At 39.6% G+C, this 14,411-nt stretch overlaps 1 protein-coding gene across 5 annotated transcripts in view; it reads left to right on the plus strand.

The window, feature by feature from the left end:
• GALNT18 (polypeptide N-acetylgalactosaminyltransferase 18) overlaps nt 1-14,411 on the plus strand; it is a 227,185-nt gene that overhangs the window by 166,416 nt on the left and 46,358 nt on the right. For 4 of the 5 annotated variants that reach the window (XM_064657305.1, XM_064657302.1, XM_064657300.1 and 1 more), the window contains 3 exons: nt 3,021-3,206; nt 8,615-8,752; nt 12,877-12,972. In XM_064657305.1, coding sequence (XP_064513375.1) covers nt 3,021-3,206; nt 8,615-8,752; nt 12,877-12,972 — 420 coding nt within the window. The remainder of the gene's footprint in view (nt 1-3,020; nt 3,207-8,614; nt 8,753-12,876; nt 12,973-14,411) is intronic. The other variant, XM_064657301.1, reaches the window with a different exon arrangement.

Consider the following 14,411-nt stretch of genomic DNA (forward strand, 5'->3'; position numbering starts at 1 on the left):
CCAGTTATCCACAGTGGGTCCAAAGCAGTGGTTAATATTTATTGTATGAATAGCAAAGCCCTTCATTCCTTGGCTGGAGGGTTTGCCCGTTTTAGGGAGCTGGTAATCCAGAATTCCATGAGGTTGCAGGAGAGTTTCATGTCCTTTGAAAGTCCCATTTTAATGCATACCTACCTACATTTTGGTATTTTACAACTGACCACTCCCTCAGTGCAATGAAATGTTCAGATAAAAGAGTTTCATCGATGTGCTGGCAATGAAAGCTTCTGGAAGAGAAAGGGACTATGGCTTGTCCCAGGTGTGACCAGCTGAGCATGTCAGGATTGTGCTTTCTGCCCTCCTAAAGCACTGTCTCTGCCTTCACTCTGCAAGGGCTCTGAGTGCTCTCACTGTAAGCTCTGCACAGCTGTAACTTACATATCTTCAGAGCCCGTGTGTTTCTTGTGCCTTCTTTAAAAATTCATTAATTAAAGGCCTTTTATTCATCTTGATATATGGAAGCTATTAGTGTACACCTCTAATCCAGTTTTGCTGCATGTTAATCACCGTTTTGTGGATTTTTGGAGATGTTTGCTCAGAATTAAAAGAATATGGTTTCCAAACTGTTTAATACAACCCTCTGGTTCTGTCAGCATCTGTACTGATAGTTAATTAATTGATGGTAATTAACTAGTCTTTGCAAATAGAACAAAGACCAACAAGGTCTGGGAGGAAGGAGTGGCCATTGGATTTGATTAATCGATGTTTATTCAGGTAAGTAATTGTTATTTACAAACTATAGTACGGGTTTGGTCATCTCAGGATGTTTTTTGAAAACATACAACTTCATTATAAAGTCAAATCAGATTTCACTGATTACTGAATCACTACTAAAATTATAGGTGAGTCTGCTCTTCAGATTTTCGGTTCCTAGAAATTTACTTGGAAATGCAATTTACTACAGACCGTGAATTTTTGGCTCAACTTGTTGTCAAGATGGCATTCAGACCTAACTCTGAAAATCCCAGAAAAGATGTGGTGTTCACATGTTAGACTTGGATCAAGGCCACCCCTAGTTAAAATGAGCAAAGGCTGGGCAGAGTAGGCAGTGCATGTGGTGTGTGAAGTGCTTTGTCCTAGGCTAAGTTATGACCATCTCTACATCTTCCATGTCTTTTATGATACCAATTTAAGCAGTGTACAGTGAGTAACTCTGAATATATTTATAGCTGGATGTCAGTGCTGTACTGAGAAGTGGCTTGGACTGAAAGCAGGCATTGTGTGAACACAGCCTGATGATACTTCACATTTAATCTTTATTAGGAGATGTAGCTGACCATTTGTAATTAAACATTTGACAAACTACTCACTTTGTTAGATCGTTAAGCTGGATTGCCCACTTAATATGACATTTAGAAAGACGGGACACAAATGTTGTTTCCAGATTATTTATTCTTGTGCCAGATCAATTTCACATTTATTTTTAAATATTTATGATCATCTCAGTTTTACCCTGATGTTGATAATGGTTATGTTTATTTACTCTTATAGTTTTCCAAGTTCTGGACACAGAGACATGCTGAAGTCTTTTCAGCTTCCTTCCTGACTGTACAGCAGGTTCATGGGATAGCTCATTTTCCACAGAGCTCTGAAAACCAAGGCTCTATCTCTTCTCCCTACATATGCTGAATGCAATTAGGCACCAGTTCAGAAAAAGCTTTGTAAACATTCTGAATTCATGCCCCATTTTCTGGTCTCGGGAGCTGCCAAATGCCTAAATGCTGTATTCAAGCCAGATGTCTAAATATATAAAATGAATGACTGAAACAAAGTGCCTCCTTAGTTGAGCATATGCCTATAGGATGGACAGACCTGAGGGGTCTGAGATCAGCTCCAGAACAGGATGTTCTGCCAACCCACATCCCTGGCCACTAGGAGGGAGACCAGAATATACTCTCCTGGATAAGCTGTATGAGGAAGAAGCACCCTTGCTCTCATTTTTGCTCTCTCAGGATGAGATACCAAGTCTCAGGAATCTCTGCTGGCAGTATCACAAGGCAAACTCTGTCACTTCTCAGTGAGCATACCTGCCTCTGGGATGCTGAGGTACTTGTTCAGCAGGATCAAACAGTTGGAGTACATCTGCGGTTTCACCTGAGCAGCATCCACTCAACCATTATGAATGGGCTGCCTTGATCTTGTTAGGAAGTTTACATAATACAAGATACACAGAAATAGTGCTTCCGTGTAAAATAATACATGTACTTCACTGACTCTTAACTCTGCCAAAGTGTTTTTCTCTTTTGTTGAAAGCAGGAAGAGAAAACCAGAAATTAATGCAATATGTATGATTAATGTTGTGGACATTAGCTGAATTGTGGGAGTGGGCAAAACTGAAACACAGTCGAGCAGGTACAGTAACCTGCATTGTAAATGTATTGTAAGAGTAGCGACTGATGAAATTGTTCACACAACACTGTCATTAGGCAGTCTTGGTCTTTGTCACTCCTTTCTGAACTATATCTAAAGCAAAGCATAAGGTGCATTTATATTCTTCATCTTCCAAGAACCTGAAACTTTAGTGTTGATTGGCTTAATTTCCCTGTTATGATAGGCTGCCTAGTTCCAGTTTGTGAGGAGTGTGTGTATGTGTTGAGGTGGACTGTGCAAAACCTTAGAGAAATGCCTGGGGGGCACTCCTTGAACCAGTTGTTTTTGTTATTGTTTTGAATGCCCTGTAAATAATTTTTTATAATCTTGAGAATAGATAAATTGATCCAGGAAGATTGTGATGAGAGGCCACTAGTAATGCAGAAGTTCTGCACTAAGATTAAGTAGTAGTAGAAACTCGTGGTAGGGCAAGGTAATAACTCTCTTCTCTTACAACTGTCTAAAAAAATCCTCTCAAACAAGTCTTGAGAACTTATTCTCCTTTGCAACAACGACAAGCATAGAAATAAAACAATTTCAATGTCTTTGCTAGATGCCCACAGTGGTGCAGGGAGCTCTCAGTCAGCAGTGTGTCTTTTTTTCCCTCCTAGGTATGGCAGTGTGGAGGAAGTGTTGAGGTTCTGCCTTGCTCCAGGATTGCCCACATTGAAAGAGCACATAAACCATACACAGAAGATCTGACAGCTCACGTCCGGAGGAACGCACTGAGGGTGGCCGAAGTCTGGATGGATGAATTTAAGAGCCATGTCTACATGGCGTGGAACATACCCCAGGAGGTGAGTCACAAAGACCAGGGTTTGCAAGCTTTGGCTTTAGATCCTTTTGAGTTTGGTTCCTACCCTGAACTTTGATTTTCCTGGTGGGATTCTATTTGTGTACATGTATGTATCTATTTATGTATCACGTAAGATATGCCTATGCATACACACTTACATATAAACATATATATGTATGTAATTGTGTCTTATTGTAGAATAATTTCTTTGTCTTCTTTAAGTCCCTTAAAAATTAATTTTTTTCCAAGTTCATCATCCTCACTGATGACTCTTTGTGGACATTTTAATGTAGTAGCTGGAGAAACGTGGGGGGGAAAAAAGCATCAAATCTACATTACACATCTTATTTTGAATTTGACTCTCCTATTTACCATCACTGAGAGCTATAATTCCTCTAGATTTGGCAACAGAGTTCTGCCAAGGAAGAAAGGATGCTGACATCTGTTGATGCATATGTGGGGTGTATGACATTACTGCAAAAGCAAATAGTCTAGGCTTAATAAATTAAAGGACAATTTCATTTTACTTTAATAAAATTTCTGTAAAATCTCTCTGAGTGATTTCACAGCTGTTCTGAGAAACTGGTTTTGCTGCAATTTCTGTTTCAAGAGATAAAATGCTGTACTTCTCCTGTAGTTTAATAAGTAAAAGAGGTTAGAATCAAAAAAACCAGCTAGTTATATGAATGCTAATGTTGATTCAGCTGCTTTCAATAGCATCTTTCATCTCTTGTGATTAAAACTAGATAATTTTGGCAATGTGGGGAAGTCACTGTCCTATTTTCAGGTTGCAGCCTTAGCCACAAAATTTACCATGAAAGTACCAGGGAAAAAAAAGGTCCTCTATAATCTGGTAAAGGACTTTGCTAAAAGTTAGTCCCATGTTCACAATATCCAAGTTGCCCTTTGAGTGTCCCTGTTTTGTGTAGTCCCACAGCAGTTCGTACAAGAATAAGACATTTCTGGACTGGATAGGGTTACTTATTTTTTTGTCAAAACAATTTCAAATAAAATTTATTTGTGATTAACCTGATAGATTTAAATTTCAGATTCTACTTTTTATTGTTATTTTCTTGAAGATTGGTTAATCTTCATTGATTAAGTTTCAATTTTTTGACTTACAAAAACAGCACAAAATTTAAAAATTCCTTTTGATAACCAGGTTATACTGTATTATACACATAGTTGCCTAATATTCATCCAGATATGACTGTGGTGTGCTTAAGCTTGTGCAAATTTGAGATTCGAATGCAATTTGAAATCAAATTCATAAAGAAGGCAAAGATAAATTGTTGTTAATGTTATTAAATTCCCATTTAACAAGTAATAATGTCTTAACTATGCTGATAGAGCAGAAAAAAGTAAGCCTGCTATAACACATTTGAAAATTAATTTATTAACTAAAGCAAAAATGATTAACCAAAGGAAAAGTAAATGCAGTGTGTGAACTGATTTCTTCACATCACAAAATTCATCAAGATGTTTTCATAGTAGATCTTGTACTGCCAACACTGATTTTGTTTATATTTTTAAAGAGGAATAACAAGTTTTTTTACTACTTGAATCTCCAGTCATTTTTCCCACCACACATGTAGTAATCATCATTGCACTGAACTTATATTCTCTTATATTTCCACAAAGGCCACTGCTGTCAAGCCGTAGAGGCGACTTAAAAACTGGCAATGGCAAATTCTAAATCAGCTTTTAATAGTGGTAGTCTCTTCTGTAATGTACCGAGATGCCTCTGTCACAGGGAGAAATCTGTTACTATGTGCATGTGCAGAACCTGCAGCGCAAAGAACCTTCTTTAGTTTTTCTCACCACTGTAGAAAACCAAATAAACACAAACATGCCCATGTACTTATTAAAAGTGCCCTGGGGAACAGCTTAGTTTTCACGGTTCTAGCAGGCCTATAAAGCCTGAATCTGCTCATTGTCTGGTAGTTGCTGCAGGATGTTCTAAGACAGTGTGGAACCTTGATGACCATCAGAAAACTTTCCTGGCAGAAAGACTGTGACTTACAGCTGGGTACATTCAAGTGTTCACCCACCTTTCATATTTTACTGTGTGGAAAAGAGGGAAGGACTTGGAAGAGTCCCTCTACTCCGCTTTCATGAGACCCCACCATGAGTGCTGTATCCAGCTCTGAGGTCCTCAGCACAGGAAGGACATGGACCTGTTGGAGTGAGTCCAGAGGAGGCCACCAAGATGATTAGAGGGATGGAGCACCTCTCCTACGAGGAAAGACTGAGAGAACTGGAATTGTTCAGCCTAGAAAAGAGAAGGCTTTTGGGTGACCTAATTGTGGTCTTCCAGTACCTGAAGAGAGCCTACAAGGGAGATGGAGAGGGACTTTTTATAAGGGCATGTACTGACAGGAGAAGGGGGGATGGATTTAACCTGAAAGAGAGTAGGTTTAGATTAGATATTAGGAAGAAATTCTTTACTGTGAGGGTGGTGAGGCACTGGAACAGGTTGCCCAGAGAAGTTGTGGGTGCCCCATCCCAGGAAGTGTTTAAGGCCAGGTCGAATGGAGCTCTGAGCAACCTGGTCTAGTGGAGGATTTCCCTGCCCACGATGGGGGGTTTGGAACTAGGTAAACTTTAAGGTCCCTTCCAGCCTAAGCCATTCTATGATTCTATGAAGAGTGTTGGGGTTCTGTTTGGTTCTGACAGCACGACATGTGCTCAAGTATCCCAGATCAGTTGTAGAATTTTAAAGGTTTTCTATAGCATTTTTCTGTTCATTGTGCGAGGCCTGGTGCCAAGAATCAGGGGAAAAGTTCTGGAGACCATGGAATTCCTCTTACTTTCCCATGCTAAACCTTGTGAGTACTGAGCTGAATCTGGAACAGTAGGAAGCAAGTACATGTTTAAGGAAAGCAGGAGAGTCCAGTACAAAATTACACTCCCAAGCACTGTAACTGAATCAGTCAGCATAAAGAAAATCATATACATCATTAGTGGGAGTCCTCTTTGAGACATCTAAAAGTCAGGAGCAGCTCAGGCTCTGGTTGGTACAGAAACATCAGGATAAAGGGTGAGAATTCAGTGTAAAGAAGCAAACTAAAAAATAACTTAAAGCTTGTGGGAAACTTGTAATACAGACTTCCAGTAGTCATGAGACAAAGAGACAGAGGATGAGAAAAACTAAGGATGGTGAAATACCAAAAAGGGGCAATTTTCAAGCCAAACCTAACTTCAGATAAGGGAAAAAGATGTTAAGACCTAATTTTGAGAGACGTGCAGAGAGGACAGAGAGATAGCGTTGCCAAATACTGTTACACAAGTGGGTAACTACAGGAGTAATTCTCTTTCTGGAAGCTGATGAAACAGTGCACTGGTGATGGACTCTGTAGGTAATAAAAGTGCATTCAGTTATAATAGTCAGGACTTTCCATGAAATATGTTATTCCAAAATGTTAACCACAGGACCTGATTTTTCCATGGAAAAATTCACAGATCTCTGAGAAGTCAGATGTTTCCAAAGGTTTTAGTCTTTGAGAGCTAATAACAGGAATACTAAAAAGGAGTCAGACTCATTTGGCAGTGTGTTGTGACCACCCTCCTGGGATCTCTGGGGGCTTCTCTCTGACGTACTGAGCGCTTCAAACAGGGATCTCAGATGCCATGGTGATTTCTGCATCCCAATCACTTAGATAAACAGATTCAGAAAAGCACTTAAAACCCAAAGGAAAGATTCATCAAGTCCCAGAAGCAAGAACTGTGCTTTCTATGCGTTCTGCCTCTGCTTCTGGTTTTGTTTGTTGGGTTTTTTTCTCCCATCATATTCTCAGCTTTGGGAACACACTGACTTACTGCTGATGATAAAGCCCATGTGCTATATGTGAGCTATTTTTCTTCTCCAACTGCATGGGAGGATATGATTACTGAGGCCCTTGATGCTCTTTCTTACCTTACACAATAAACTGTGAGGAAAAAAGCTTTGGTGCCTGCAGGGTTGCAAGAAAAAGGAGTTGGGGTGCACTGGAACAATTTAGAACCTTATCCCAGGAAGTCTTGTTAGTGATGGAAGTCAAATGTCTGTGAGCTGGCATCCTCCTTTTCCTCACACAAATAACAGATACTCCAGCAAGTGCATGAGCAGGATTTGTTCACGAGATCAGTTGGTTTTCTTACAGCACCCTACAGCCTCTTCCTCTGTCCAGTCATTTGTCACAAAAGTCAGGAAAAAATGGCCACTTGAGGAGTAGCTCCACATAAAGTTTTACGAATGATGGAGGGTTTGAGGGGAGGAGAGTCACCATTTTTAAGGATGAGTTATGCCTGTGTATGCCAGATCTCAGTTTCCTACTTATTAGTATACTTTGCTCATGTGGAATTCAGTTTTACTTCAGTTAGGAAATGCTTCCATAATAAAATATACTTGTTCTAGATTAGCATTAATTCAGTGCTTTGGGATGCATTTGTTGCTTTAGCAGTTCAGAAGCCTACTTATACAGGTAGCTTTTTGATGTGTAACTAAGAAAATTCAATGCTTTCAATGTTATTTTTTAATTCTGTCTTGTGGCTGACAAAATCTTTGGGGTGTTTATGGCTCAGTAAAAGCTGTTGTATAAGTAGATAGATTATAAGATTTCCCCATGAAAATTTATTTATCCTGTGTTTTGCTCTGAGGCAGGAGTGGTAGAACACAGTGTGGAGTAAAATGTCTCATTTTACTTCCTGTCAAAGAGCAGCCATGGATTTGCGCTTAGATCCCTCTCTAAAAATTTCTACTGCATGATTTTAATGTGATAAATTATTGATTTTTATATACAGGGACCTTATGAAACTCGTGCTTTGTGATCTGCTCTAATGATAAGCGAGAAGTAGGTTAGCCAGAAATGTAAAAGCGAATAAAAACTGGGGGAGAGAATATTCTGCAAATGCTTTTAACAAAAATAGCAACTTCTCTTTTTACATTATAGGAGAAATTTAATAAGTGCTATTTCAGAGAGGTGAGCAGAGCTTCCACTCTTTGCAGTGGAACAGTGACCCAGACTTCAGAAATGGCCAGAAAGTGTCATCTACTAATGATTAGGCCACAGTGGAACAGCAGCAATAAGGTTGTTTCTAGGGGAACTTTCTGCTTCCTGCCAATTCCTTTTGGATTTGGACAGTGCCAGGAAATTAGAGAGCAGTGATACTCATTGGAAGCTGGATCGAAACCCCACTGAAGTCAACAGCAGTGGTTCCATTCACCAAAGGAGCCTGTGACAGAGACCCCACCATGGTGACCTGTGTCATAATTTAGCTGAGACACTTATGGAGTGTGTGTGGGCAGCAGATTCACTTCACAACCAAGAGCTGGGAATTGCAATGGGGGAGACTCTGGATGTTTAGTTTACACGGAATTGTATTTGCTGATGTCTTTTCTGCTTTTTCTGTCCTTTGTTTCATGTGCAGGACTCTGGAATTGATATTGGTGATATTTCTGAGAGGAAGGCCCTGAGGAAAAAGCTCCAGTGCAAGACCTTTAGGTGGTATCTCGTCAGCGTGTATCCAGAAATGAGAATGTATTCAGATACTGTCGCCTATGGGGTGGTAAGGATCTTGTTTACATTTCCCATTCTAAAAAGGTGTAATAGTGGAAGTAATTCATGAAGGAAATGCCTGGCTCTAAGTAGAAGAATCAGATAAACTTCAAGTCACCAGTTAAATAATTTGTTACTGGTTACTTGACTGAGACAACTGCTCTGCTGTCATTCATGTTGAGGTATTCTGGACGTTATCTTCTTCCCTGATTTTTTGTTTGTTTGCTTCATGGATTGCATTCCACACAGAAATACTCAAGGTGTGATTTTTTAGATACATTGTCGCTGACAGTTGGAATGTTTGTGGCAACAGGTAATTTCACAAAATAAACTCTATTTCAGCTGCAACCTTCTTAAGATTGTAGCCAGATCTTAATTTAAAATCACGGAGTCATTTAGAATAGGAAAGACATTTAAGATAATCAAATTCAACTGTTAAAGGTTGATGCCTTCCCCTATTAAACTTTCAGCCATTTAACAGCAATCCTGATCCACCCTAGAACAGATATCACAGCAGACATTTGCTAGAAGAAGTTATCAAAGACTGACATTCCAAACTAAGCAAATCTCACATAGCTAACCCGTGTGTAAAGCACCACTAAAGAGGTTCTAGGATTATGTTGCATTCAACAGAAACTGCAGCTACATCCATGCATTTTGGGATCATCATCACTTGTGTGACAGTAGTGCCCTTGTCTGTGTTGAAATCACACTTGAGTTGTACTGTGGTAATTAAAGCAAAGGCAATTCTTGACCCTCAAAAACTGGCAATCCAAACAGAGAGGGCAGGTATGCATGACATGGAAGATGAGCATAGTAAGTTAATATGGGGCCCTAATAAGGTAGTAGGCCTTGGATATCTTTTCACATTCTCATCTGGTGGTATATTAAAAAAAATTGATTCCTATGAATTAAATTTGCCTTTTTGCATGCAAGTCCCATTTGGGAAACATGACTAATAAGAGCAGACCTTACAAGTGAAAGGTTTGGCTTGAGACATTTCTCAAGAAGAAGTTTGACCTATGTGGTTTGCCAGTATGGCTCTGCAAGAGCCTCGAGGGTGCCATAGAGCAGCAGCTCTGTTTTTGACAAATGAAAGGACTGCACATCCTACAATATTCCATGACCCCTTTGATGATCAACTAAAATAATAACGCTGGCTTTTCGTACAATCAAACAAGAAAAGAAAAGCACTTCCAACAAAAGTTTGGGTTGTTGCTAAATGCATGAGATAATGGTTACCTTCCAAAGTAGTTCAGAAAAATGCCAAAATCACACCTGTGTGCAAGGAGCCTCTTCCATAGACTGTGGAATTGCCCTCAGCAATTCCATGATCTAATCAAGTGTGGAGTTTCCTGAGGACAAGGAGGCATAGCAGCTAACAAGTGCATGGTTCTGCTTGTAGGTAACTCTGGCTAAAAAATCTCTGATTGCAGGTGGAAATGATACAATATAAAGAAAGGAAGTCCAGTGGAGAGCAAAGGTATTTGTCTCAGGGTTAACTCCACATTGTGCAAGTCAAAATGAAAATCAGCAGCAGACACCCTATGATTTTATATTCTGCTGAGAGTTTTTCATCAACCTTTGGGCAACACACAAACCAAAAAGAATAAGAAGAGTTTTTTACAGAAATGCTGAACTCAGTGGTCAATCTGGAGAAGAGAAGCCTGCAAGGAGACCTTGGGGCATCTTCCTGTACCTACAGGGGCTACAAGAAAGCTGGAGAGGGACTTTTCACAAGGACATGTAGTGATAGGAAAAGGGGGAATGGCCTTAAGCTGAGGGAGGGCAGGTTTACATTAGATACCAGGAAGAAATTCTTTCCTATAGGGATGGTGAGGCACTGGAACAGGTTGCCCAGAGAAACTGTGGACTTCTCATCCCTGGAGGTGTTCAGGTCCAGGCTTCATGGGCTTTGAGGAATCGGTCTAGTGGAAGATGTCCCTACCCATGGCAGGGGTGTTGGAAGTAGACAATCTTTAACATCCATTCCAACCCAAGCTATTCTATGATTCTGTGATTTAGGGACTGCACAGTAATGCACCTGATGCAGTCTGTAGTCTGCAGTATGTGAGTAGCCTCATCAGCTAAGAGAGATGTGAGAAGCGGGCCTTATTTATTCTATCACAAAGGAAGTAGTGGACAACTATGACAACAGGCAAAGGGGGAGTGTTTTAAGCTTACACAGCTTACTGATTTATGAAATACTGTTGTATAACACTAAAAGACAAAGTACCCCAATCTTTTTAGTAGAAGAATTGCTTGGATATCTAATCTTCTTTCGTGTCTGCTTTCCTGTTTGCTTGCCTGTTTTACAGTGGAGAAAGGTGTGATGTTTCAAAGCATGTCAGCTGCTTTCTTATTCTTTAAATGCCTCCATTCATCAACTGCCTTCATTTTCTGTATAAAATACAGATATTGCTTCCATAACATTATCATCAATTTAAAAAAATACTGAGTAATTTAACAAGATATCTGAGTAGAGGTGAATATCTCTTTAGATATTCTAAGTAAATTGTAGAGTTGCAGCTGGGATAAGAGATTAATATATTAAATCTGAAGAGCTCATTTTATTTTTTTATTTTCAAGGTTCATAAGAGGATTGGTGTCCAAAGGAATATGGTGTCCTGTCTCTTTTTCTGTAGTACCTGATCACCAGGCAGCTGCTGTTAGGTTAAGGTCATGTTTCTTTTCGAAGCTTGGGACTCTGAAGTCTCTGTGTCTGTTTTACTGCTGGGTCAGCCCTCCCAGCTAAGTCACATGCTGATGTTGGTCAAGGCAGATTTTTTTGCTTCCTTTATTGTGGGGATTATTGTGGAAAAGATTATAGCGTTAGGTCTAGGACAAGCATTAGAACTGGAGTTTATGGAAGAGGTTTTGAAAACACAAAGGTAGGGATGGATCCAGGCACGAATTAATAAGTCTGATATTTATCATTGCTTTGGATAGAGAGTGGTGCCTCGACATCTGACCATGATTAGAGTTGTGTTTATGGTAACATTTATGGATGAAAGCTAGGAAGCCTAGAAAGAGGAGACTTTGTTTTATTCTCAGTGCTTTAATTCTTGAGAATAATACCAGTATTGATACCTACTGCATATTTTCTCTTTAACATTGAGATCTGTCTTGTCTATTACTGAATTTAGAGTTCGGTTTGGAGTTGGAAGTCTTGCAGAGATGAGTTGGTGGTTTTGATTTTATTCACTGTCTGGCTCTGGTCTCTGGCTTGTCCACACTTCTTACATGCTAGTGCAGTTCTAGACTTCCTTTCTAAGCATATGGATTTGTTTTCCTCAAAGGAGGCTCCTGTGCACAGCTGACAGGACTGCTCAGTTAACCACAGATGGCTGCAAACCACATCACCTCTTCACTCCCTCCATCACACAGCCCTCTCCTCTTCCCTGAACTGGCCTTATACCACTGAACACCCTTATACATGTCCATGGGTATGCAATCCACATCTTTGGCCCCACACTTAAAAAGGCCTTCCAGCTATCTGTGCTCATTCATTTAGCACTTCACTTTCAGAAAACTCTGCCTCAGCATTGCACAGGTAATAATATACAGGGCTTTGTGATGACCAGGGCCAAGTACTTTGCAGTCTGTTTGTTGCTGTGTGTGGGTTAGCCTGGAATAATGCAAAGGGGAGCTAATGCATAACAATTGGCCAGAAGTCTCCAGGTGTCAGCAGAAAGGAGTTTTTTGAATTATTTCCAGAAATCAGAAGACTCTCTTGAGGGATTCTGAAAAGCTGTTTAGTACCTCATCTATACTGCTCAGCCAGTCACACTGCTAAAACATTCAGGTTCTGTATATAGTGTGTACCAGAGGCTCATCAGACTTAATGTTTTTAAACGTATATAAAAAAAATTATCGCTATCTCTGAGGGCTTTCTGAAATCTACCCTGCCTGAAACTTTGTGCAACATTATGGAAATCAGTAGTGTTAGATGATCAGCAAGGAAGAATGTAGTCCAGGTGCTTTCTCTTCAAAATCTTCACTGCAACATATTTTTAATTTTGTATATTCTCTTGCTCAACTACATATGATTTATTTTTTTTTAAGAAGAGTAATCACATCCCCTTTTTCTCATGTAAAACTTGCTTGATTTCTTTTTCTTTCTGTTTATTTTAGCTGCAGAATTCCCTGAAAAGTGATTTGTGCCTTGATCAAGGGCCAGACACAGAGAATATCCCAATCATGTATATCTGCCATGGAATGACACCACAGGTTAGTTTGTCTGATGATCTCTGATATTGCTGCTGCTCTTTGCAGATTGTGTAGGAGGAACCATCTTGTACCTGTCATTGTTTTCCTGCAACAGTACCTCGGTAAGCTGTTTGGTAGCTCTTTTATAGAAAGATTGAACATTATTTCTGCTGTAAATTGAGAATCCCTTGTACATTAATGCTTTGACAAGGAAGTTTATTTATTAATTTTGAAAGAATTTAAGGAATATGAGAGTCAGAGCTTTCCCAGATTTGTTGATAAAAGCTTTCATTTCTGATCTTTAACTGTGCATGTCGTATGAATTAAACAATGCATTTTAAGATATTTTACAAACATATATATAGGTATACTCACAGTTTATTTATACGTTATCTAAAGCAACATCTTTTTTTTTACTTTATATATTTACTGTCTTATTTCCACAAATCTGAAATGTACAGACACCCTCTTCACACCATACAGCTGTGTCAAATTCCAAACTATGTCCTTGTGAAAACTCCTCTTCTAAAGCTACTTTTTTTTCTTTCTCTGCTGTTGTCCTGTTACTCTAGTATGTGCCAAAGACTCAAATTACCAAAACCTTTCCATTTTCTTACACAACAGCTGGATTTATTAACTTGGCAAACAAGAAGGTTAAGACATGTGTCTCCCCAAATAAGTGAAAGTGTCTCTAGACAAATCTTGACAGGAAAAGTAACGTTACATGGCCTAGAACATGCTTGTCAAAGACAGATGTGCAGATTATTTAACTTTAAAGGTAACATATGCAAAAATTACATAAAGGAAATGGACATACTTGTGGGAGTGGTTGGAGAAACTGAAAAATCCCTCCAGTTTCAATAGTTTTTTATCTGACTACCTTTTATATTGACTTTCTCAAAAGGACCCTATTATGCCCCACCTTATGAGGTTATGGAATGTGGTTTTACACTGGAATTGTCAGTTACCTGATTTGACTGCAGAGCAAATGAATCCTTGTAACATCTCAGAAATAAACACAGAGCAACAGGGTAGTCTTGTCCCCTGTACCTGGATCTCATAGTGAGCTGGAAACATGAGCTTGGTGAGCTGCAGATATGATTCAGTGCTTCCTTGCCAGGTTACACACACTGCAACTGTGTTCTGTGCTGGCTTTCTTGGCTGAGGGCCTTTAATATTGATTACTAGTGGCATCATGCTCTAGTAAATTATGAATGATGAAGGCAGAAATATCTGAGAATCCCATCCATCACACTCGTTCACTGCGTGGGCTGTGGCTTATTTGTCACATAATTATGTGGGAACCACTGTTTGCCTCCAGGAGGTTTTGAAGACAGTCCTCAGCGTTTGTGAAAGAACTGTGCAAATCACCCATGAGCCAGAGACATTATTCTTCATCCTCTGGGAGGACACTGTGACTCTCGTGGCATATCATCCGGGAGAACAACACACTGCAGGCA

This window comes from Pseudopipra pipra, chromosome 6, assembly GCF_036250125.1.
Source record: "Pseudopipra pipra isolate bDixPip1 chromosome 6, bDixPip1.hap1, whole genome shotgun sequence".
Taxonomy (NCBI): Eukaryota; Metazoa; Chordata; class Aves; order Passeriformes; family Pipridae; genus Pseudopipra; species Pseudopipra pipra.